This window comes from Salmo trutta, chromosome 17, assembly GCF_901001165.1.
Source record: "Salmo trutta chromosome 17, fSalTru1.1, whole genome shotgun sequence".
Lineage (NCBI taxonomy): Eukaryota > Metazoa > Chordata > Actinopteri > Salmoniformes > Salmonidae > Salmo > Salmo trutta.
In genome coordinates, this window is record NC_042973.1 from 35,273,720 (window position 1) to 35,298,632 (window position 24,913).

The window sequence follows — 24,913 nt, forward strand, 5'->3', positions numbered from 1 at the left end:
ACAACTCATATTACCTTAAATGAATCGTGTTTCTATGCAAGGTCTATAATTCTACACAGAGACACGCTTGCCTTTTTATTTTCCTCTTAATGGCTGTAGCCTGGATACCGGAGAGAGCGTCCTTGGTATTTGGGATTTTAAAGAGCGAGAGGAGAAGGGTGGAAGGGGAGAGACTGATAATTTGAAGATGTGCCAGGGGTACATTGTCAAATTCAAAAGGCATTTAAAGCACCAAACCATTCACTTTTTTCATTCTCTCCTATTTTTTTTCTTTCTCTCTGTCTTGCTTTCCTTTTGCCCGGTTGCAGGCCGTTTGAATCCACCACTGGGCTTTCAAGTTGGAGACATTGGAATGTAAATGAGCCCAGCGCGTGCTCCTGGCGCAGTGAAAGCTCGGGATTGTTTATTGAGCTCCTGGAGCCACGCGCCTGGCTCGCGGAGTCGGCTAGCAGAAGAATCACACAGCGGGGCGGGGCCTCGCGGGGAAGCGTGCATCTCCAAAGGGGTGGGGTGTGTGGGGCGCGTGTTGAAAAGAGGAGTGCTGCCAAAGTTTGGGTCAGATCGGCTCGTGGAGTAAGCAAGCGCGGTCAAGAAAGACTTGGACACCAAAAAGCCTCAGCGCTTCAGCTATAGCCACACGGTCCCCACGCGAAGGACACGAGAGCAGTGCACTGTCAACCTCTGTCTATATTTTCTTCTCTTCTTCTCTGTCAGTGAGGTTGCGCTGTTGCAAATCCCATCTGTCTGTAGGCCTGTCTCCCCACCGACCAAGATGGAGACTACCACCATCACCACCACGCAACTGGCGCAGAACGCATGCCCATTTGTACTGACGGAGAGACGCACCACCATCACCCTGCACGCTCCAGCCCAGGAGTGCGCTCTCCCCAATGACACCACTGCAGCCGGCTACCAAAGCAAGACCACGGTGCTGAAAAGACAGCGCTCCAGCTCCCCGGAGCTCCTGCGCTGCAAGCGGCGGCTCAGCTTTAACGGACTCGGCTACTCCATCCCACAGCAGCTCCCCGTTGCCGTGGCTCGGCGAAACGAGCGCGAGAGGAACCGAGTTAAGCAGGTAAACATGGGCTTTCAGACGCTGCGTCAGCACGTGCCCAACGGAGCAGCCAACAAGAAGATGAGCAAAGTGGAGACGCTGCGGTCCGCGGTGGAGTATATTCGAGCTCTGCAGCAGCTACTGGACGAGCATGATGCTGTGTCAGCCGCCTTCCAGTGCGGGGTGCCTTCCCCTACCATCTCCAACAGCTACTCGGCCGAGCCAGAGTCACCCCACTCCAGCTGTTCGTCCGACGAGGGGAGCTATGAGCCCCTGAGCTCTGAGGAGCAGGAGCTGCTGGACTTTACCACCTGGTTCGACAGATACTGAGACACCGGTAGCCTAATTGTCGTTACCATCCCACAGCACCTGTGTATAGGCAGGGCACCTGTGTATAGGCAGGGGTTTCTTCTTAACAGAAGTGACTCGGAAGTTGAAAATAATGTCAAGTTATTCGATTCACTCTGCAAGGCGAGGCACCCGTGAACACTCTCTTGGCACCGACTTGCTCTCTCTCTCCCCTCACCAGGCAGCGTTTGCAGGTGGAAAGCAATAAGAAAGGGGAAAGTAAAGCAGAGTTACCGTTGCTATGCTACAAGAGAGGAGGGAGTACGAACGGCCCTTTGGTTCCCCTCGGAACAACAGGGGAGATACTGTGTGCGCTCACGCATGGACAAAGCGTCGAATGACTGCAGGGTGACGCTTGGAATTATTTATTTATTGATGACTTTGAATAAGTGCATTAATAAATGACACAGCAGCGGCGCAGTCCGCACAGTAGCCCAGAAGAGGTACACGGTTGTGGCTCAAGGACTTTGCTGTTGACACCAGTTTCAGATAAGGGCAAGACTCCTTCAACTGACTGCATCTGATGGGAAGATTGTATCGAAGATGACCCGCCATCTGAAATGAACTTTGTTGGTGTACATTGTCTGAAATTGAAATTCTTATTTTTAAATATAAAGACTTATTTTTGTTAATTGAGATCAATGCAAATGTTCTGCAACCACGAACACTGCCACTTTGCTGACAGTGAGAGCTCATGAGAAGTGATAAATATGACTGGACAACTGAATTGGCACATATGTCTGTGTCATGCGATTGGTCACAATATCTTTTACATCCCCCCGGGAAAGATTGAAGGGTTTTACGTGGTATGGAGACCTTTATCAATGTATGCACTTGCTCTCCGTTTTTCGTAGCCTCCTAAAGTGTACATATGCGATTTTAACAGATATATTTTGTGTAAACAGTTTTTGTTATGAATAAAGATATCTCTATTTATATTAAATTATATGTTGTTGCATTATTATGTGGACCCAGTTTTTAATTTATTTTCTCAGCCTTGTCAAATAGTAGGTATAGGCCTGACAGGCATACTCACAAATAATAGGCTATATGATTTGATTATTATGTCGACACACCTGAATCATATTTACAAATATATCTGAGGGTCTGCACTGAGCAAACATAGACTTCTTCTGAGGTTCTATTCAAAGGCCAAGTCTGACCATTTACCAAGCTGTTTTGGCACACAAGGGAGAACTGCGCAGCTGTGTGAACACTCAATAACCATTTAAAAACGTGCACCATGCCTTGCGCTTTGTCTGTGTAAAGAACGGGGAGATTAATATTACGTTTCATGCACTGCATTGTTTCTTTTTCATTCGCTTTCTCTCCGCCCAATAACACGGAGGGCCTGGAGCGGAGGGTGGGAGGGAAGGCGATATATATATATATATATAGAGAGAGAGGGGGGGAGAGAGAGAGAGAGAGAGGGAGAGAGAGAGAGAGATAGAGAGCGAGATAGAGAGCGGGCGGGCGATAGAGAGAGAGAGAGAGATGGAGGGAGGGAGAGGTATATACTATTCACTTTCTTCAAAGGGGAAGGCCCTATAGTCACTTTGAAATATGGCTCAGCTAAAGTCAGGAAGACAATGCAGCGGGTCAAAAATTGTTATTGGCCGATTGAGAACAGTCTAAATAAAACCTTGGTTTGTAGACTACTTTTATCCCCGACTGTGTTTTTCAGGGTGCACACAACCCAATCAAAAAGCCCATCTCCTGCGAAATGGAGAGCACAACACCCCATTGTGCGCACTATTGTGTCTGCCTTTGCGTCTCATTATGCGTATTATGAAGGAGACTCCATTGTAAATAAACATCGATGCCAAAACCTACGAGGCAGAAAGAGAAATAACTCGTTTACTTTCACCGGGTATAGGCTACTTTATCTCTCTTTGGAATCATAATATAACCCAACTGTAAGAGCTGGGATGGAGGCTGATATAATATGCAAGGCCAATATGTTTTGGGTAATTTGCGTTGAATTCTAAAACATGCTGACCCTGGATTTACAAAACGGATACCAACATTTTGATAAGCAATGGAATGAGTCTACACTCTTAGAATAACAGCATCTGGATGCTTCATATATATGGCACCCTTTAAGGCTCTATATGGAACTGAAATTGGTTCCATATAGAACCTTATATGGAACCCAAGGGTTCTATATGGAAACACTTTTGAAGAAGAACCCCAGGGCTTCTGTTCAAAGAACCCTACAAAGGGGTTCTACACTGAACAAAAATATAAATGCAACATAAATGCAACAATCTTAAAGATCTTACTGAGTTACAGTTCATATACTGAAATAAATTCATTAGGCCCTGATCTATGGATTTCACATTTACATTTACATTTTAGTCATTAAGCAGACGCTCTTATCCAGAGGAACTTACAGTAGTGAATGCATACATTTCATACAATTTCATACATATCATACATTTTTTTTTTCTGTGCTGGCCCCCCGTGGGAAGCGAACCCACAACCCTGGTGTTGCAAACACCATGCTCTACCAACTGAGCTACAGGGAAGGCATGATTGGGAATACAGTTATGTATCTGTTGGTCACAGATACCTTTTAAAAAATAGGTTGGGGCGTGGATCAGAAAAACAGTCAGTATCTGGTGTGACCACCATTTGCTTCATGCAGCGCAAGACACATTGAATTGATCAGGCTGTTGTCCCACTCCTCTTCAAAGATGCTGGATATTGGCGGGAACTGGAACATGCTGTTGTACACTTCGATCCACAGCATCCCAAACATGCTCAATGGGTGACAAGTCTGGTAAGTACGCAGGCCATGGAAGAACTGGGACATTTTCAGCTTCCAGGAATTGTGTACAGATCCGTGCTAGTAGGGGCCGTGTGTTATCATGCTGATCCATGAGGTGTTGGCGCAGGATGAATGGCATAACAATGGGCCTCAGGATCTCATCACGGTAGCTGTCTGCATTCAAATGGCCATTGATAAAATGCAATTGTGTTTGTTGTTCGTAGCTTATGCATGCCCATACCATAACCCCACTGCCACCATGGGGCACTCTGTTCACAATGTTGACATCAGTAAACCGCTCGCCCACATGACGCCATGACGTCTGCCATCTGTCCAGTACACTCTTAGAAAAAAAGGTGCTACCTAGAATCTAAAAGGGTTCCTTGTTGTTCCCATAGGATAACACTTTGAATAACTATTTTTGGTTCCAGGTAGAACCCTTTTGGAACCCTTTTTTCTAAGAGTGTACATGTAACCGATGTGAAATGGCTAGCTAGTTAGCGGGGTGCGCGCTAATAGCATTTCAATCGGTGACGTCACTCGCACTGAGACCTTGAAGTAGTTGTTCCCCTTGCTCTGCAAGGGCTGCGGCTTTTGTGGAGCGATGGGCAACGATGCTTCGAGGGTGGCTGTTGTCGATGTGTGCAGAGGGTCCGTGGTTTGAGCCCAGGTAGGGGCGAGGAGAGGGACGGAAGCTATACTGTTAAATACAGTTGAAACCTGGATTAATCCGTGAAGAACACACTTCTCCAGTGTACCAGTGGCCATCAAAGGTGAGCATTTGTCGACTGAAGTCAGGTCAAGATCCTGGTGAGGACGATGAGCACGCAGATGAGGTTCCCTGAGACGGTTTCTGACAGTTTGTGACGAAATTCTTTGGTTGTGCAAATCCACATTTTCATCAGTAATATTAAAGCTGATCTACCCCCCCCCAAAAAAATTGAATTAATAATAATAAAAAATGCTGACATAATTTGTGCGTTCGGCACGATGTGATGTTTTTTGTCAGTAAAATTAATAATGTGAGAAATGGCTTTGGAAACACCTTTATGCACAAATGTTGATTTAATAACCAATATATCGAAGTAAACTTGGAGTCACGCCATGATATGGTGTGTGGTCCTCCCACTACGACTCGGGAAACCATGCAGTTAGACTACAGATGAAATAAGTTGTAATCAACTTCACAGGGTGGCGAAAGTGCACAGTGATGAGTATGATGCTCCTTTCCAATAAATATCGAGGGTCTAATTCTTGTTAAATGATCGACACTTGACTGCCATTGGACAAATAAAAATATTCTTGCTCAAATCCATAATATTCTCATCATGTAGCCAAGACTAGCTTACCCACACAGCCTACCCACACTGTATTTAAGCATTACTGCGGTGTAGTTAGCTTTATATGAAATACTCTGACTTTGCTCGTCAATACCTCTTAAAGGGAAAGTGCAATAATTATGTAAATTATATAGTCTGAATAATTTGATGATAGTGAAGAAGTTACACGCTTTGTTATTGCAATTCTGTGTGTATTTTTGTTTTTAGGCAAAAAAATGACTTAAAACGTTAATAGCTTCCACCCCGTATCACTTGAATGAATACAACCAAGTGTTATTGGTTCAGGGACGTTGTCTGTACAGTCTATGGCAACTACATTTGTATTTTTGACTTTGGCTATTTTAAACACATTTTATTTCATTATATGTAATAAAAAAAATACTTGGATAAAACTTAATTTAGCTTCAACCCCATATGATTTTCATGAATACAACCATCTGCTATTGGTTCAGGGACGTTGTCTGTCCAATCTATAGAAATTACCTTGGCATTGTTTGACTTTGGTTAATTTCTATACATTTAAATTGACTTTACATAAAAAATACTTCCTTAAAACTTCAAAAGCATCCACCCCATAGGACTTTCATGAAAACAATCAACTGTTATTGGTTTTTAGGGACCTTGACTTTATAATCTATCGCAATTCATTTGGTGTTTTTTTGAGTTTGGCTATTTTCTACTAATTTAATTTCATTATATGTCAACAATTCTTGATAAATATTTCAATAGCACCCACCCGATATGACCTCCATGAATACAACCAACTGTTGGTTCAGGAACCGCTTCCCTTCAATCCAGGATCCTAACTCAAGCCCAGTTTGTCTGGTCTGCATCAGCCTATGTAGCCACATCCCCTAACATGTGAAACCCAGTTCCAGAACCACCAGAGGCTAGCTGTCCTCTAGAACCTTCCCTTATGGCCAGTGAGCCAGTGCCTACAGATGCTATCAGACCTCTGCCAGAACCTTTAGCCGCCAGTGGGCCAGAACCATCTGAGGCTAGCAGACCTCAGCCAAGACCCTTTTCCAGTGGCCAGAGAGCCCGTTTCCCCCTTCTTTTTGGTGACTATTCAACTATGCAGCCCTCCTCCAGTTCCACCATCAGATGCATTCCAGTGTTTGTGGAAGTTTTTGTTATTTGTAACTTTTCCTTTTGTTTTCCCTTTGATGCGTTATACTGGAAGTAAGTTGTGTTCCTTTTACATTGCACCTTTCATTTGAGTGCACTATGATTGTTGGAATGTTTCTTGGATTGTTTGTTCAATTGTTTGTTGGATTGTTTTATATAAATTGTTTGCCCGAGTTAATTGATATTACCATGTGCTCTCCACCTTAATCCATTACCTAAGCATGTTTGTATACATATGGATTCCTTTATTTAGATTCCTTTTACCTATAATCGTTTCATATATTATTGATTACATTTGGCCCGGTATATCCTCAGCCAGCATCACGCACCAGGCCTCCGGTGCGTCAGCCCGGTCCAACTCAGCCTGTTCCCGCTCCCCGCACTAGCCCTGAGGTGCGTGTCCCCAAACTGGCACATCCAGTACCAGCATCACGCATCAGGCTTCCAGTGCGTCAGCTTAGTCCAACTCAGCCTGTTCCTGCTCCCCGCACTAGCCCTGAGGTTCGTGTCCCCAGGCTGGTACCTCCACTACCAGCTCCACGCATCAGGCTTCCAGTGCGTCAGCCCAGTCCCGAGTGTCCGGCAACAGTACCTCGTCCCGAGTGTCCGGCAACAGTACCTCGTCCCGAGTGTCCAGCAACAGTACCTCGTCCCGAGTGTCCGGCAACAGTACCTCGTCCCGAGTGTCCGGCAACAGTACCTCGTCCCGAGTGTCCGGCAACAGTACCTCGTCCCGAGTGTCCGGCAACAGTACCTCGTCCAGAGTGTCCGGCAACAGTACCTCGTCCAGAGTGTCCGGCAGTCCAGAGTGTCCGGCAACAGTACCTCGTCCAGAGTGTCCGGCAACAGTACCTAGTCCGGAACCGAGTGAGACGGCCTACAGTCTGGAACCGAGTGAGTCTGCCTACAGCCCGGAGCTCCCAGAGTCGCCCTACAGTCCAGGGTCATCAGTGAATGGCCTCAGGCAGAGGATTTCAGTGGGGGTGGATGGGTCAGGTAGGGGACTGAGGCCTGAGCCGGAGCCACCTCCATTGTAGGAGGTTTGGGGAGGGGGGGTGTAGCACAGGAGCCGTCGGTGACGGCAGCCACCCTCCCTTCCCTCCCTTTAGTTAGGGGTTTATTTAAAAAAAAATTGTGAGGTGCATCCGGGGTCTGGACCTTTGGGGGGGGGGGGGTACTGTCACGTCCTGACCAGAATAGGGGTTATTGGTGTTCTGGGGTTTTTGGTGTATGTTCTTGTTTTGGGTTTCTAGGTTTTGTATTTCTTTGTTGGCCTGGTGTGGCTCTCAATCAGGAACAGCTGTACATCGTTGTTCCTGATTAGGAGTCATACTTAGGGAGCTTGTTTTCACCTGTCTCTTTGTGGGTAGTTGTATTTTGCACTGCTGTTATTATAGCCTGTGAAACTGTCGTTCTTTGTTTCTTGTTTTCGTGTTCCCTTTAATTAAATAAAATAATGATGAGCACGCAACCCGCTGCGCCTTGGTCCCCTTCTCTCTTCAACGACGGCCGTTACAATTATTTTACTGGGTGACTCACTTTTACTTGAGTCATTTTCTTTTAAAGTATCTTTTCTTTTACTCAAGTACGACGATTCGGTACTTTTTCCATCACTGTCAATGGGGGACATGTCTGGTGAGTACACAGGCCATGGAAGAACTGGGACACTTTCAGCTTCCTGGAATGATGTTCAGATCATTGCGACATGGGACCGTGCATGTTCATGCTGAAACATGAGGGGATGGCGGCAGATGAATGGCACAACAATGAGCCTTAGGACCGCTTCATGGTAGCTCTGTGCATTCAAATTGCCATCGATAAAATGCTATTGTGTTCATTCTTTGTAGCTTATGCCTGCCCATACCATAACCCCACCGCCACCATGGGGCGCTATGTTCACAGCGTTGACATCAACAAACCGCTTGCCCACACGATACCATACACGCTGTCTGCCATCTGCCCGGTTGAAACCTGGATTAATCCGTGAAGAGCACACTTCTCCAGCATGCCAGTGGCCATCAAAGGTGAGCATTTGCCCAGTGAAGTCATTTACAACGCAAACTGCAGTCAGGTCAAGACCCTGGTGAGGACGACGAGCACGCAGATGAGCTTCCCTGAGACTGTTGTGAGGCCGGTTGGACGTACTGTCAAATTTTCAAAAACAATGTTTTAGGAGGCTTATGGTAGAGAAATGAACAGTCAATTCTCTGGCAGCAGCTCTGTTAGATATTCCTGCTGTCAGCACGCCAATTGCATTCTCCCTCAAAACTGGAGACATCAGTGGCACTGTGCTGTGTGACAAAACTGCACATTTTAAACTGTCCTTTTATTGTCCCCCGCACAATATGCACCCGTGTAATGATCATGTTGTTAAATCGGCTTCTTGATATGCCACACCTATCAGGTGGATGGATTATCTTGGCAAAGTATAAATGCTCACTAACAGGAATGCACAAAATATTTGAGAAATAAGCTTTTTGTGCTTATGGAACATTTCTGGGATCTTTTATTTCAGCTCATGAATCATGCGTTTATATTTTTGTTCAGTGTTTCTTACTGCAGGTAACAACGCTCTAAAATCTCTATAAAGAAACTGAATCTAAGGGAAAACATTCAAAGGCACAGTAGGAATCCTATCCTCCATTTAAGACAGCATCTGTAAATGGAAAACACTGTTCAACTGACGACCGAAGTCAGCCTGCAGGTGCCCGGCCTGCCACAAAGAGTCACTAGAGCACGATGAGCCAAGTTAAGCCCCCCCTGACAAACCCTCCCTTAACCCAGACAACGCTGGGCCAATTCTGCACCGCCCTATGGGACTCCTGGTCAAAGCCAGTTGTGACACAGCCTGGGATGGAACCCGGGTCTGTAGTTACGCATCAAGCACTGCGATGCAGTGCCTTAGACCGCTGCACCACTCAGGAGGCCCTAAAACTACAATATTTTTCTGTGGAGTGTTTGCTTTTCAGTACTTTCTGTTAACCCCTGTGAGTATGTCATTTTTCTATAACATGTACAACCCAACAATTGGAAAATTCTAACGTGATAGTGATTTCATATTGTCATTACACATCTACGCCACCAGGTGTTGCATCAGTTAATGAGTACCTTGGGTATGATTGAGTATTAGGACCAGACACACCCCAAATACACTGTTCAGCTGCAACTGACTGTTCCTACTATGGTCGCCATTTTACAATAAAGCAACTACGTTTATGAATAACGCTCCCTTGCTTCCTCATATACCTAATAGCCTACTTTTCTGTGGTTTATCACAATGGACCAAATAGCTATTTGATTTTAGATTTTAGTACACCTGGGGGTATCTGAAATAAATGTTTATTAGGCTATTTAATGAAACGGTTGAATTTGGCCTTAATGCCCTTATCTCAATAAACTCACTGAATAACACACAAATACATGGCAAATGAGGTAACCCACATTTGAACCTGAAAGACTTGAAGTGTATGAAATATATCTCAAAGGTATTGGGAAGTCATTGACGTCAGCGGAGATCCTAAGGCCACACAGTATTATTCTGCTCATTTTGGCCCGGTACAACCTTTCCTTCTGACGAGTCCTGTGCGGTTTGTGGGAGTCGTAGAGTAAAACAGGTGAAACATGCGTGTTCGTGGGAGTCTGAACTTCTCATAACAACTGGCACACTAACTATTAAGTGAATTGAGAGATTCCAATGCAAGTACCCAGACGTTTTTAGCTCAGTGGTTCCTAACTTGTGGTTCGGACACCATGTGGGGTCCCCTGAAATTACGAAAATAATGTATCTTTTCAAAACCAATCATGAACTTGGTTCTATTGAGAATTATCAACATTCTGCTGTAATTATTAAGACATATTTCTTGATCACATGAATCTCCTAGTTGAAATAAGCAAATAAAATATACTTCCCTTTTCATTATTTTCCTTCAGATCTTCATTGAAGACCTCACTCACAAGATTAATTGGCTATAATTTAGTTGGAAGGGAAATATTTTTAGCGAACTAATCCTGTAATATTGCAAACGAAAGTGACAATCCAGACTGTGGCTTTTAAAGATGTAAAGTCCCCTGTTTAGGTGACCTGTGTGGTTTGGGTTTTGGTTTGGCTTATAAATCGATCTGTGGACACTAGATCAAAATGCTTTGTATTGAGTGATAGACCTGGTTCCCACGGACACAGTAGTATATTGTCTGAGCCTGTGTGAAGTAGGATGTGACATCTGAAACCATTTGAAGCTGGGATGTCCCTCCTACCATTTCATTCGTTCTTCCGACTGTTCGTCAACTCCTGGCTACTCACAGCCACTGACAAAGAAAATATGCAAAATACAGTATGTATTTTACAGTTGTAAGAAAGTTGAAATCTTATAGTTAGCCGTTTTATAATTTGATTATACTGTATTTACAAAGCATATAAGACCTTTTAAGTCTTATTCATACAGTTTTGTTGAATAGGAAATACACCATATCCGTCACGCATATCGTAAGGAGAGGACCAAAATGCAGCAGGGAAGTGTATACTCATCTTCTTTATTACGGACAAAGAAGGAAAAACCAAAATAAACACGTATACAAAAAAACACAAACGAACTAGACAGTCTTGTCAGGCACACACGGCAAAACAAGAAACAATCTCCCACAAACACTAAACCAAACACATACCCATATATAGGACTCTCAATCAGAGGCAACTAGAAAACACCTGCCTCCAATTGAGAGTCCAACCCCAATTAACTAGACATAGATATACAACTAACCAGAAAGAACATAGAAATACTAACACAGAACATAACCCCAAAACCCGGAACTAACTAACCAAACACCCTACTAAATAAACCACCACCCCGAACCACATAAACAAAATACCCTCTGCCACGTCCTGACCAAACTACAATTACAAATAATCCCTAATACTGGTCAGGACGTTATGATGGTCAGGATGTTATGTTTATCATGTTTAAACTGTGCACTACAGCTTGTGTCCTCAAAAGTTACGACATCTCAGCAACGTATAACTTATATTACCAGAAAGGTGAGATTCTAACCTTTCTTGGAATATGCAGCATTACTAATTATTGTTTATGGCCCTCTCATGATACATGATTACTTTTGGGAATTACGTAGATTACATTTTCGATGATATTTAGTTACAATTAACTGGTTTTAAAGCTTCATGGAAATATGTATATTTCAGTTAAGTATTACCTATGCATATTACCATGTAATTATAATACAGAACAAATATAATAATTTAGATCCACCATTAATGAAGAAAATTAAGGAAAAGTACACAACAATAAGAAAGAGTTCTTTGTCATTTGAAATGAGCAATAACAATAGTTATTATAATATGTTTATGACATTTTTATTATACAAGGAACAATCGTAATAGACCTACAACCATCCAACATTACTCGTTAGAAAAATATACTGAAATTATACAAAAAGTAGTAACACTGTAGGCAATTTTTCAGTCATTTTCTTTCAATTATGCATTTGAACATAACAAGCTTTAAATGCTTTTTATGTAGCTGGGATAATTCTGTTTCACAGATCAAAGGTTGCGTTTACACAAGATCAAGAGTTGGACTTGCATAATCTAAGCAGCACCACAGCCAAGAAGTAGAACACCATGGACAGAGGCAATTCAGGAGTCTATTAACTTTACCTGACCACAATGAAGAACACTGACCCATTGCGACTTCCAGCCGTGTGTGTGTGTGTGTGTGTTTAACTATCATTGTGGGTACCAGAAGTCCTCACAAGGATAGTAACACAAGGAAAATTCAGACATTTTGCCGGTCCCCACAAGGAAAAATGTGTGTGTGTGTGCGTATGTGTGTGTGTGTGTGTGTGTGTGTGTGTGAGTGTGTGTATATACATTACATGAACAAAAGCTTGGCATTGCACATGGTGAACTTAGGCTTGTGTGCAGCTGCTCGGCCAAGGAAACCCATTTCATGAAGCTCCCAACGAACAGTTTTTGTGCTGATGTTGCTTCCAGAGGCAGTTTGGAACTCAGTAGTGAGTGTTGCAACCGAGGACAGACGATTTTTACGGGCTATGCGCTTCAACACTTGGCAGTCCCGTTCTGTGAGCTTGTGTGGCCTTCCACTTTGTGGCTGAGCCGTTGTTGCTCCTAGACGTTTCCACTTCACAATAACACACTTACAGTTGACCGGGGCAGCTCTAACGGCAGAAATTTGACAAACTGACTTGTTGGAAAGGTGGCATCCTATGACGGTGTCACGTTGAAAGTCACTGAGCTCTTCAGTAAGGCCATTCTACTGCCAAAATGTATCTATGGAGATTGCATGGCTGTGTGCTCGATTTTATACACCTGTCAGCAATGGGTGTGGCTGAAATAGCCGAATCCACTAATGTGAAGGGATGTCCACATACTTTTGTATATAGAGTGTATATATAGAGTGTATTTAAATATATATATGTAATCATTGTAGTTATGTATAGAAAGAAGTTAAACACAGCAAATGTATGTTATGAAATGTGCAATTTATTTAAAAGTAATACAACAGGTCAAAGTAAAAAACTAAAGGACCCAGAAACCACAACATTTGGTAATTTCAAGTACTCAGAAATACAAATAAAATCTATAAATTCACATAAATACTCAGTAGGTTAGACTAACTTGTTGGTGTGGTGTGGCTTTCCATATTAGTGCGTTGGTAAGAACACATGAACATTTAGAATAGTTTAAAGGGCTATTACACAGTTTAATGGAGGTGAGGCAGTACAACCTAGGAGAGATTCAATCAAAACAAAGGAGGATGGCTTATAGACTCAAGGAATGTTGACAATAAACAAAGCACTGATGGTGACATAAAGCAATGAACAAAACATACTTTTAAACACAAACAAGGTAGAGGGAACAAACACCAAACTGCCATGGTTCGGGTTTTCAACTAATGATAAACAACTATGAAGAAGTAATTACCACAGATTGTACAGACAAGGTCCCTGAACCAATAACAGTTGGTTGAATTCATAGACGTCGTATGGGATGGATGCTTATTATACTTTATTTATTTTATTTAACCTTTATTTAACTAGGCAAGTCAGTTAAGAACACATTCTTATTTACAATGACGGCCTACCAAAAGGCAAAAGGCCTTCTGTGGGGAAGGGGCCTGGGACTAAAAAGAAAATAGAAAAAATATAGGACAAAACACACATCACGACAAGAGAGACAACACAACACTACATAAAGAGAGACCTAAGACAACAAAATAGCAAGGCAGCAACACATGACAACACAGCACGGTAGCAAAACAATATGACAACAACATTGTAGCAACACAACATGGTAGCAGCACAAAACATGGCACAAACATTATTGGGCACAGACAACAGCACAAAGGGCAAGAAGGTAGAGAAAACAATACATCATGCAAAGCAGCCACAACTGTCAGTAAGAGTGTCCATGATTGAGTCTTTGAATGAAGAGATTGAGATAAAACTTATGAAGCTTTAAAGTAAAGTATTTTTAAAGTAAAGTAAATTTAAATGAATTCAAAACAGTAAAAGCTAAAAAATATAAAAGTAATTGCTGTAGATTGTACAGACGAGATCCCTGAAGCAATATAAGTTGGTTGTATTCAAGAAAGCTATTGAAGTGTTAAGAAACAATTTTTGACATATAATGAAAGCACATTCAATTAAAATAGCCAAAGTCATAAAATACAATTCATAGTCATACATTGTACAGACGAGGTCCATGAACCAATAACAGTTGGTTGAATCCAGGCAAGTGTTATGGGGTGAAAGCTATTGATGTTATAAGCAAGTATTTTTAAATATATACAGTACCAGTCAAAAGTTAGGACACACCTACTCATTCCAGGGTTTTTCTTTATTTTTACTATTTTCTACATTGCAGAATAATAGTGAAGACATCAAAACTATGAAATAACACATATGGAATCATGTAGAAACCAAAAAAAGGTTTAAACAAATCTAAATATATTTTATATTTGAGATTCTTCAAAGTAGCCACCCTTTGCCTTGATGACAGCTTTGCACACTCTTGGCATTCTCTCAACCAGCTTCATGAGGCAGTCACCTGGAATGCATTTCAATTAACAGGTGTCCCTTGTTATTAAAAGTTAATTTGTGGAATTTATTTCATTTTTGAACCAATTAGTTGTGTTGTGACAAGGTAGGTGTCACGTTCTGACCAGTAAGGGGTCATTTGTTATTGTAGTTTGGTCAGGACGTGGCAGGGGGGTATTTGTTTTATATGGTTCGGGGTGTGTGTTAATGTAGAGGGGTGTTTGATTTGTGTATTCCGGGGTTTTGGTCTATGTTCTATGTTAGTGTATTTCTATGTTCCGTCTAGTCATTCTATTTCTATGTTTAGGTAATTGGGATTGGGGCCTTCAATTGGAGGCAGCTGTTTTTCGTTGCCTCTGATTGAAGGTCCTATAATTAGGAGTGTGTTTGTTATGGGAATTGTGGGAGGTTGTTCCTTGCACTGCTGTGTTTAGCCTGCAAGACTGTTCGTTCGTTTATTGTTTTGTTTATTTAAGTGTTCACAATAAAAGTTAAGATGAGCACTCTACCCGCTGCGCCTTGGTCCATGATGTACGACGTCCGTGACAGTAGGGGTGGTATACAGAAGATAGCCCTATTTGGTAAAAGACTAAGTCTATATTATGACAAGAACAGATCAAATAAGCAAAGAGACACGACAGTCCATCATTACTTCAAGACATGAAGGTCAGTCAATCTGGAAAATTTCAAGAACTTTGAAAGTTTCTTCAAATGCAGTCACAAAAACCATCAAGTGCTATGATGAAAACTGGCTTTCATGAGGACCACCACAGTAAAGAAAGACCCAGAGTTACCTCTGCTTTAAAGGATAAGTTCATTAGAGTTACCAGCCTCAGAAATTGCAGCCCAAATAAATACTACACAGAGTTCAAGTAACAAACACATCTCAACATCAACTGTTCAGAGGAGACTGCATGAATCAGGACTTCATGGTCCAATTGCTGCAAAGAAACAACTACTAAAGGACACCAATAAGAAGAAGAGACTCGCTTGGGCCAAGAAACACGAGCAATGGACATTAGACCGTGGAAATCTGTCCTTTGGTCTGATGAGTCCAAATTTGAGATTTCTGGTTCCAACTGCCATGTCCTTGTGAGACGCAGAGCAGGTGAACAGATCTCTGCATGTGTGGTTCCCACCGTGAAGAATGGAGGAGGAGGTGTGATGTTGTGGGGGTGCTTTGCTTGTGAGACTGTCAGTGATTTATTTAGAATTCATGGCACACTTAACCAGCATGGCTACCACAGCATTCTGCAGCGATACACCATCGCATCTGGTTTGCTCTTAGTGGGACTATCATTTGTTTTTCTACAGGACAATGACCCAACACACCCCCAGGCTGTGTAAGGGCTATTTGACCAAGAAGGAGAGTGATGTAGTGCTGCATCAGATGGAGGGCTGCATCAATAACAGTTGGTTGTATTCATATGGGTTGGACGATTTGGAAGTTTTAAGCAATTTTTTTTTTTTTTACATATAATGAAGTAAAATTCATTTAAAATAGCCAAAGTCAGAAAATAGAAAAGCAATTGCTGTTAATTGTACAGACGAGGTCTATGCCCAGTTGGTTGTATTCATAAAAGTAATATTGAGTGGATGCTATTGAAGTTATGAGGAAGTCTTTTTAATTTAACTTCTATGGGCTAGGTGGGACGCTAGCGTCCACGTGCTGGCGTCCACCAGCGGGACACAGCCAGTGAAATATCAGGGCGGCAAATTCAAAAACTACAAAATGTCATAATTCAACTTTCTCAAACATACAACTATTTTACACCATTTTAAAGATACACTTCTCCTTGATGTAACCACATTGTCCGATTTCAAAAAGGCTTTACAGCGAAAGCAAAACATTAGATTATGTTAGGAGAGTACATAGACAAAAATAATCACACAGCCATTTTCCAAGCAAGGACATTTGTCAATAAAACCCAAAACACAGCTAAATGAAGCACTAACCTTTGACGATCTTCATCAGATGACACTCCTAGGACATTATGTTACACAATACATGTATGTTTTGTTCGATAAAGTTCATATTTATATCCAAAAACAGCATTTTACATTGGCGCGTGATGTTCAGAAAATGTAATCCCACCAAAACGTCCGGTTAATGTGCACATCAATTTACAAAAATACTCATCATAAACGTTGACAAAATATATAACAATTATTTAAAGAATTATAGATAGACTACCCCTGGATGCAACCGCTGCTTCAGATTTTAAAATAGCTTTACGGAGAAAGCACATTTTTCAATATTCTGAGTACATAGCTCAGCCATCACGGCGAGCTATTCAGACACCCGCCAAGTTCGGGGCAACCTAAACTCAGAATTAGTATTAGAAATATTCTCTTACCTTTGCTGATCTTCATCAGAATGCACTCCCAGGACTGCTACTACCACAAGAAATGTTGTTTTTGTTCGAAATGATCCATATTTATGTACAAATACCTCCGTTTTGTTCGTGCGTACAGATCACTTATCTAAAGGCATAACGCGCGAGTGCAGAACGAGAGACGGAAAGTCCAAATGTTCCATTACCGTACTTAGAAGCATGTCAAACGCTGTTTAAAATCAATCTTTATGGTATTTTTAATGTAAAATTGCGATAATATTCCAACCGGACAATAGCATATTCATTCAAGAAGAAAAAGAATGAACGGCGTACTCGCGTGACTGCGCATATCCAATCCCTTTGTTGCCAGGCAGACCACTCAGTAACTGAGCTCCTATTATCTGCCCAGTGACAGGAAAATGCTCAAACCACTTTCTGAAGGCTTTAGACAGCTAATGGAAGCCTTAGGAAGTGCAACGTCACCCCACAGACACTGGAGCTTCGATAGAGAATCAAAAGAAGAACTCCAATTCTCAGACTTTTCACTTTCTGCTTGGATTTTTCTCAGGTTTTTGCCTGCCATATGAGTTCTGTTATACTCACAGACACCATTCAAACAGTTTTAGAAACGTCAGAGTGTTTTCTATCCAAATCTACTAATAAGATGCATAGTCTAGTTTCTGGGCCAGAGTAGTAACCTGTTTAAATTGGGTTCGTTTTTCATCCGGCCATGAAAATACTGCCCCCTAGCCCAGACAGGTGGCCATTTAATGTATAGATATTGCAGGATTTTCCACACATAAAGGGTGGGGTTCTGAAATTCTGAACAAATGCAATGGCTAGAGGAGTTATCTGTGAGAAAAATAAATGTGCCATAAAGACAGACTATTTGATTGATAGGCTACAATGACTGCAAAACTAAATTTAAACTGAACTTTTCAAGCACATTAAAAATAAAAAAATCATTTAACCATCTCACTCATAAAAAATAGGGTACAGCCGAAGCTCTTTCAGTTTTTTTATATATTGTGAAATACAAATGTGTTTGCAACATGGTAAGCTACAGCTATGAATATACCGTTATTGCCTGTGGCTGCAGGGCCAAAACAAAAAAAAGTTTAAAGAACAACACGACTGTTGGACAAGTTGAACAATACACCCCACTTTCTCTACCGCCTCTTTCGGTGATTAGTGTTCCCATTTAGGCTAGCCAAGCAGTGTTTGTAAGGAGATGAGAGGAGAAGAGAGCAGAGGAGAGGGCGGGCTGATCTCTTCTTATTGAGGGCAGCAGATTAACCTCCACCACCGGTGTCTCAGGGTTGTTGTATGGGCCAATTTAGCCTGATATTATGTTTATGGTAAATGTGCCACCGGGAATGGAAATGTTTGAGGAATACATCAAAGGTTTGCCCATGGAACGCTCCTGCGTGAATGTGTTCTTTCGTGATTGATTAATCAGTATTTGATTACTCCAAAATGAATATTCCCTTCCCTGGCTAGGTTTCCATCCAATTGGCGACAGATTTTCATGCAAATATTACAAAATCCGCATAAAGAAAATATGCGCATTTTCCACCAAACTGACTTGCAGATAAAAAACAGTGCATGATGACCATGTGCACACAAAATGTACTTTTTCGCTGAAGTTTTCATGTAGGCCTACCGAGAAAAAAAAATGTGTTTCAATCTCATTTTCAACTCTTACCAATAGTTTGGAAACAAAAACTGTTGAGTAAACGTGCCTACTCTGGTGCATGACTAGTCTGGCAAATGTCCCTAATCTGGCACATGCGCTCGACCCAACAGTTTGCAGGCTGCGGACAAGTTTTGTTTTTTTTACGTTTGGCTGTTTTCAATTAATTAACCCCTGTGCGGCCTCGACGGACATCCAGCGAAAAATCCTAGCGCCATTAGCATAACAACATTTTCTACATTTTTTTTTCAATTTTTTTTTCAAATTATATCGTTTTATAGATACACCTCTCCTGAATCGAACCACGTTGTCCGATTTCAAAAAGGCTTTACAGCAAAAGCAAAACATTAGATTATGTTAGAGGAGTATATCGTAAAAGTAGCCACATAGCCATTTTCCGACCAACCACATGCATCACAAATAACCAAAAAACAGCTAAATGCAGCACTAACCTTTTACAAACTTCATCAGATGACACACCTAGGACATCATGTTACACAATGCATGCATTCTTTTGTTCGATAAAGTTCATATTTATGTATAAAAACAGCATTTTACATCGGCACGTAACGTTGACTAACTATTTTCCCTCAAATGCATCTGGTGAAACAGTGCTACAATTTACTAAATTACTATTCGAAAACATTTTTAAAATGTAATATTGTCATTCTAAGATTTATAGATGAATATCTCTTGAAAGCACCTGTAATGCCAGATTTAAAAATAACTTTACTGGGTAATCACACTTTGCGATAAAAGGGGATGCGATACTCAGAACAATAGGCTAGCAATAGCAATAGCAATATGCATTTTTTTCTTATTTAGGTTCGTTCAAACATGTCAAACGTTGTATAACATAAATCTGTAGGGCCTTTTTCAACGAGAGAGCCAATAAGATTCGAGGGGGACGATTGCATTGTGTTTCAAAACGTTTCGAAAGGGGAGGGTAACCAGGGGCGCCGGCGTCATAATGGTGATGGCCCTCTCCGTGTGACCACGTTCCACAGCGTGTCATTGTGTCAGTTTTCACAGTAGGAGACTCAAATCACTTTGTAAAGACTGGGGACATCTAGTGGAAGCAATAGGAAGTGCTCAATGAACCATAGCTCACGGTGTGATTAATAGGCAACGTGATGAAGTTGAGTTCGCAATTCAGAATTCCACTTCCTGTTTCGATCTGTCTCGGGGTTTTGACTGCCATATGAGTTCTGTTATACTCACAGACACCATTCAAACAGTTTTAGAAACTTTAGGGTGTTTTCTATCCACAAGTATTAATTATATGCATATCCTAGCTTCTGAGTTTGAGTAGGAGGCCGTTTAAAATGGGCACGATTTTTTTCCAAAAATCGCTGTAGCGCCCCCTATCCTAGGAGAACGCCAAGAGGTTAATAAATTGAAACAGGTCACTTATGAGTTGTGTAAATTATTTACAAGTATTTTCCTTGTAGTGAAATGAATGTATTTCATTATCACCCAATACTCATAGCCCTTTCCTGCAGTCAAATTACCAAATTGCCCTCTAGTGGGTGGATTGTTAGTCATATTTTTCATAATTTCATAATTAATAAACTTTTATTTTTGAACTGCCGAAAATCCTGTGTTTCTATGTCAAATGGTTTTGTTATATTTCAGTCTTCTGTGATGTACATAAGGTGTAATATTGGGATGCAAACTCAAAATGGAATACATGTCAACTCTATATCTGACGTGGTATAGGTGCCTTCTTTTTCTAAAGCCCATAACTGTCACATCTGCTCCTGCCACACCCTCTAGTGCTCATCCTGTGTCTCCTTGACCTGCCGCCACTCCCACAGTGCTCTCTCCCTCTCCCGCTCTCTCTCTCTGTGTGTGTGTGTGATTGTGTGTGCGGAGACAGGTGTGCTGGAGTCAGAGCAGATCCCCACAAGCTGCAATCTGTTCCATAATCAAGACCTCTACAAATGCTCAGTCCTGCCACTTCCACACTGCCAGATTGTAATTTCTGCTCATTCTGCCCTCTCTAATTCTGGTCCCTGTCTCCAATCTGTCTTCTTGTCAGTTCTGCTACTCTGTCTTGGATTTCCCACTCTACGCTCCCTTGGACTCCCCTCCAGACCTGCTTACCCTGTCCCACCACCTCTCGCTCCAGCCTCAGCCTCTGCACCTGGTTTCCGGCAACCCGCCTGAGCTTTCCCGTGGCCTGCACTCAATCTTCCCCCTGTGTTTCAAAAAATACCTTTGGTTACCTCATTCCAGCATCCTCGTCTGAGTCTGCTTTTGGGTTCACCTGTTCGGCTCCGCGTGACAATAACCATGTGTGCGCGGTATATACTTTTGTTTCAAAGTAGATTTGTTTAAGACTACCAAGAAACACTCTGTGTGACCCTGATTTAGCCCAGCAGGATTTTTAAAAATAAAATAAAATTTTATTTGGCACATGCGCCACCTTACAGTGAAATGCTTACTTACAAGCCCTTAATTAACAAACAATGCAGTTTTAAGAAAAATAAGTGTTAAGTCAAAAATAGATGAATAAAAATTATTAAAGAGCAGCAGCAAAATAACAGTAGACGATGGCAGAAACATTATGCACAAAATAAGTACAAATAAAGCAAAAAAACACAATAGCACAGGAACAATGTGGCTCAGTGCATTGGGTGAGTGGACCACTGAATCCAGTGGACCTTCATCACACTGTGGCCATCACACTGGAGCAATTGGTTGAGACCGTAAAACGGCAACAATCTCTTCTGGCGCCGTAGTACTTTAAATGGCACCTGTTGAATGAAGCCTATGATAAGTGGAGTAAGTATCTGAATAGCATCAGGTCTAGCTGTAAGAGGTCAATGCAGGGATCGGATAAGTGTCAGAGAGCAAGGCCCTCCATCCAATCACGTCCCAGCTTTCCACCTGTGTGCAGTTGAAAGGTGTGTTGAGGTCTATAGGTAAGACCTTAGTAGTAATAAGTCAGCCACTGTGCTTGTAAAATGGTGAAAGCGGACTTTGTCTTGGCAAGATGGACTTTCCTCAGACAGCAGACTAACCTGCCTGTGTTTGGTCTTTTAAGCAATATTTGATTGCCGATACTCTAAAAACGTGCACAATGAGAGAAGTGGCGGTGGAAGTAGCTTCTTTGACCTCTAGATTAGATGGTGAGGACTAGGGTCATTATTGACTGACACTACTTATTATAATTACATCATTTTGGATCTGGTTAACCATGTAACATGTGCCTATTCTTTGTCTGTTCTCTCCTTTTCAAAATAATGTTTACAAAAATTGTGTTTTCAAAAAAGGTAGTTGATAAGAATGTTAGATCATGAGAATAATGTGCACAGCTCTCCGATGGCCCCCAAAGTACCATCCCACCATTGTAGCGATTTTAGCCAACAGCGACATGCAACGCCCCTTGCAAGTCTCAAGCCCTGGTCTCCAAGCCCGAAGGGAAACCGGCTACCCACTGCTCCAGCAGGTGGTAACAGGCATACTTAGACAAGGCTCATTAAAGTATTCTGCATTAAAGATTAATTTGAAGAGAGAAATAGAGATAGTGTGAGACACATACAGAACTAAATAAAGAGACAGAGTGGGAGATAGAGAAAGATACTGTAGAGGGAGAGATGGTGCACAACCTTGGGCAGTGCTTACAGTGTTGTTAATTTTTAAGCAGGCATACAGACATACACCACATAAAAGTAAAACAGGCGTTGGATGAGTTTGCAGTTGGGTCATTTGTAACGTGTGGATGGCATTGCAACACATGCTCCGTGTCTAGCCTGCTCTGTACAAACATGGCTGGAAGAGAAGGCAGAGAGAGAGAGGGACATGGCTGGACAAGTGAGCAGGTGCCAATGGAAGAGTAATGAGTGTAAAGAGGCTGTTGTGAAGGTCAAAACCATCAGGAGAATTTCCTCACTTGACTAGGACAAACTTGGTGACCCGACTGGGCCAAACAATAAATGATGTAACTACATTTGAATCGAATTCATTAATTGAATTTAAATTGCTTATAAAAGTGGGTGGGGCCAAACTGGATAGACAATTAATGGATGGATAATTAATAAAAAAATATTTGTTGGTTTATTATTTAATAGTTCATTTTTAAAGGTCAAACTTGTGGACACTTCCTTCCCTGCTAGCCTGGATTTGGAATGATTATGGCCACAGTGTGATGAAGGTCCATTGGATTCAGTGGTCCACTCACCCAATGCACTGAGACACATTGTTCCTGTGTTTCTTAGGAATGGCTACCTGGCTCTTCCACACAAAACACACAATGGCTTTCTCCATGCCAAATGGAGCCCATCAGATTTCATTTTCTCTTTTCTCCCTCATGCAAGTTCATGTCAGAAGGCCATTCCGCCGTGTTAGAAACCCTCGTTCCCCCCGCAGCAAAAGACTTCAATAGGCATCCTCCCATTGCACCACCCCGCCAAGTCGCCTCATTCCCCGACAATAAAGTCAGTCATTGGACTCATTGTTTTTCTTCTATCTTTTTTTATAAAAAAGGAATCTTTCTCTTTTCGAATAAGATGGAGGAAAGGAAAGGGGAAAAAACAAGTTTGAATGCTCGCAGCCCAACACTCTTAACTGACACTTCAGTGTGTGGCTGAATAGGGCCTAAACTTCAGACGACCCAGAGGAGGAGGAGGCACCCAACCACAGCCCTGAGGGGATGGAGGGGGGTGCTGTTGGGGGGATGTTGGAGGTGGGAGGGGGGCATCATTTGCATGGCCCATTGTGCTGCACAAGTTTGGGGGCTTTTTTTCAGCGAGGGCCCTTTTGGACATTTACTTCTACGCTGGATGGCTGTGGCGGGCTGTGAATAGTCTCTGCTCCCGGCCGACACAAAGGCGCTTTTGTGCTACGGCCGCACCATATTCATCATGTAATGCCTGTAAGACAAATCTGATTGGACGTCTCTGTCACTTTGATGTGGGTCCAGAGTGCGAGTGGGACTGAGATTGCTAACTTCACTCTCTATTGCCTATTCTCCAGCATTGATACGGGAGTGGGGGGTGAGGAGGGTGGGGGTTTGTAGTAGGGAGGGAGAGAGGGGGGAGGGAGAGATGGAGGGGGTGATGGTCTTCATTATTTGCAGGAGCAAATTCATAATAAATTCCCCCATCCAACAAAAACGGGTCGAGATGATTGACACCACTTTGCGCCAGGCCAAACAAAAGCCCTGATTTAAGCAGAATACCAAATGAATGGGGTGAGCGTGGACTCAATTCAAAAATTGTAATCTCTCCCTTTCCTTCCTCCCCACAACCATTTCTCCTCTCCCCCTCTCAACCTCTCTCCCCCTTTCTCCCACTCACTCACGTATCCTATTTTTTTCAACGCTCTGCTCTTCTGTGCTTTTGTCCGAAGCGTTCTCAGTTTACAGGGTGATTCTACTCCAGCCAAACTGATAATTGTGCGTCTGGCTTCAACTGGCTACTGCTGGACTCCTGGGATACCCAGCTGATGTCTGCCCGCTACCTAATGACTGGAAGGATCCTCAGAAGCCCTGCTCACTTTAGCAGAGGGGTTTAGAAGAGATATGGGGCAGGGATTGTGGCAGGGGTGGGGCTTTGGGCTGGGGTAGGGGCTGGGGCAGAGAATGAGGCAGAGTTAAGGGCTATGGATAGGGGTCCGCAGGAACACCTGCCCCTGCCTCTGTCTCTGCTCCAGCCCCACATTCATTCCCAGACTACCCTCTTTACTGTTACACATTCTTTCCCTCTCCCCTGGTTAACAGGAGCTGGGAATTACTGCTGGTCTTCTCTTGACAGCTTTAACGTTGCCCTTGACCCATATAGACCTGTCTGCCAGCCCATCAGGAATTGATACATCAACCACGCGCCCCTGGCCTGACCTCTCCTAACGTGAGTGTACTCTCATTAACTGTCTCTCCTAGTTTACTGTTTTCTGGGGCATGTGTGGGCTCGCTCAATGTATGGAGTGGTGTGTGTAGTGGTGTGTGTGTATGGGAATACCATCCTACCTCCACCCTCTACTGTTCTTATCCATGTGTTTGTAAGGCTGTGTTTGATTATACAATATCTTATGATGGCGTTGTTGTGTTTCTGTGTGCTTCCCCAATCCTGCTCCCCCACAGCCTGTTGCCAGCTAAGGAGGTGGTACAAACACACCCACGCACACACACACACACACACACACACACACACACACACACACACACACACA

The 24,913-nt window shown here is 42.6% G+C and overlaps 1 protein-coding gene across 1 annotated transcript; it reads left to right on the forward strand.

The window, feature by feature from the left end:
- Window positions 1–400: 400 nt before the first annotated feature.
- On the forward strand, window positions 401–2,346 carry LOC115152119 (achaete-scute homolog 1b-like). Its single transcript, XM_029696655.1, has one exon. The coding sequence runs from the start codon at window positions 773–775 to the stop codon at window positions 1,382–1,384; it is 612 nt and encodes a 203-aa protein (XP_029552515.1). The 5' UTR covers window positions 401–772; the 3' UTR covers window positions 1,385–2,346.
- The last annotated feature ends 22,567 nt before the right edge of the window (window positions 2,347–24,913 follow it).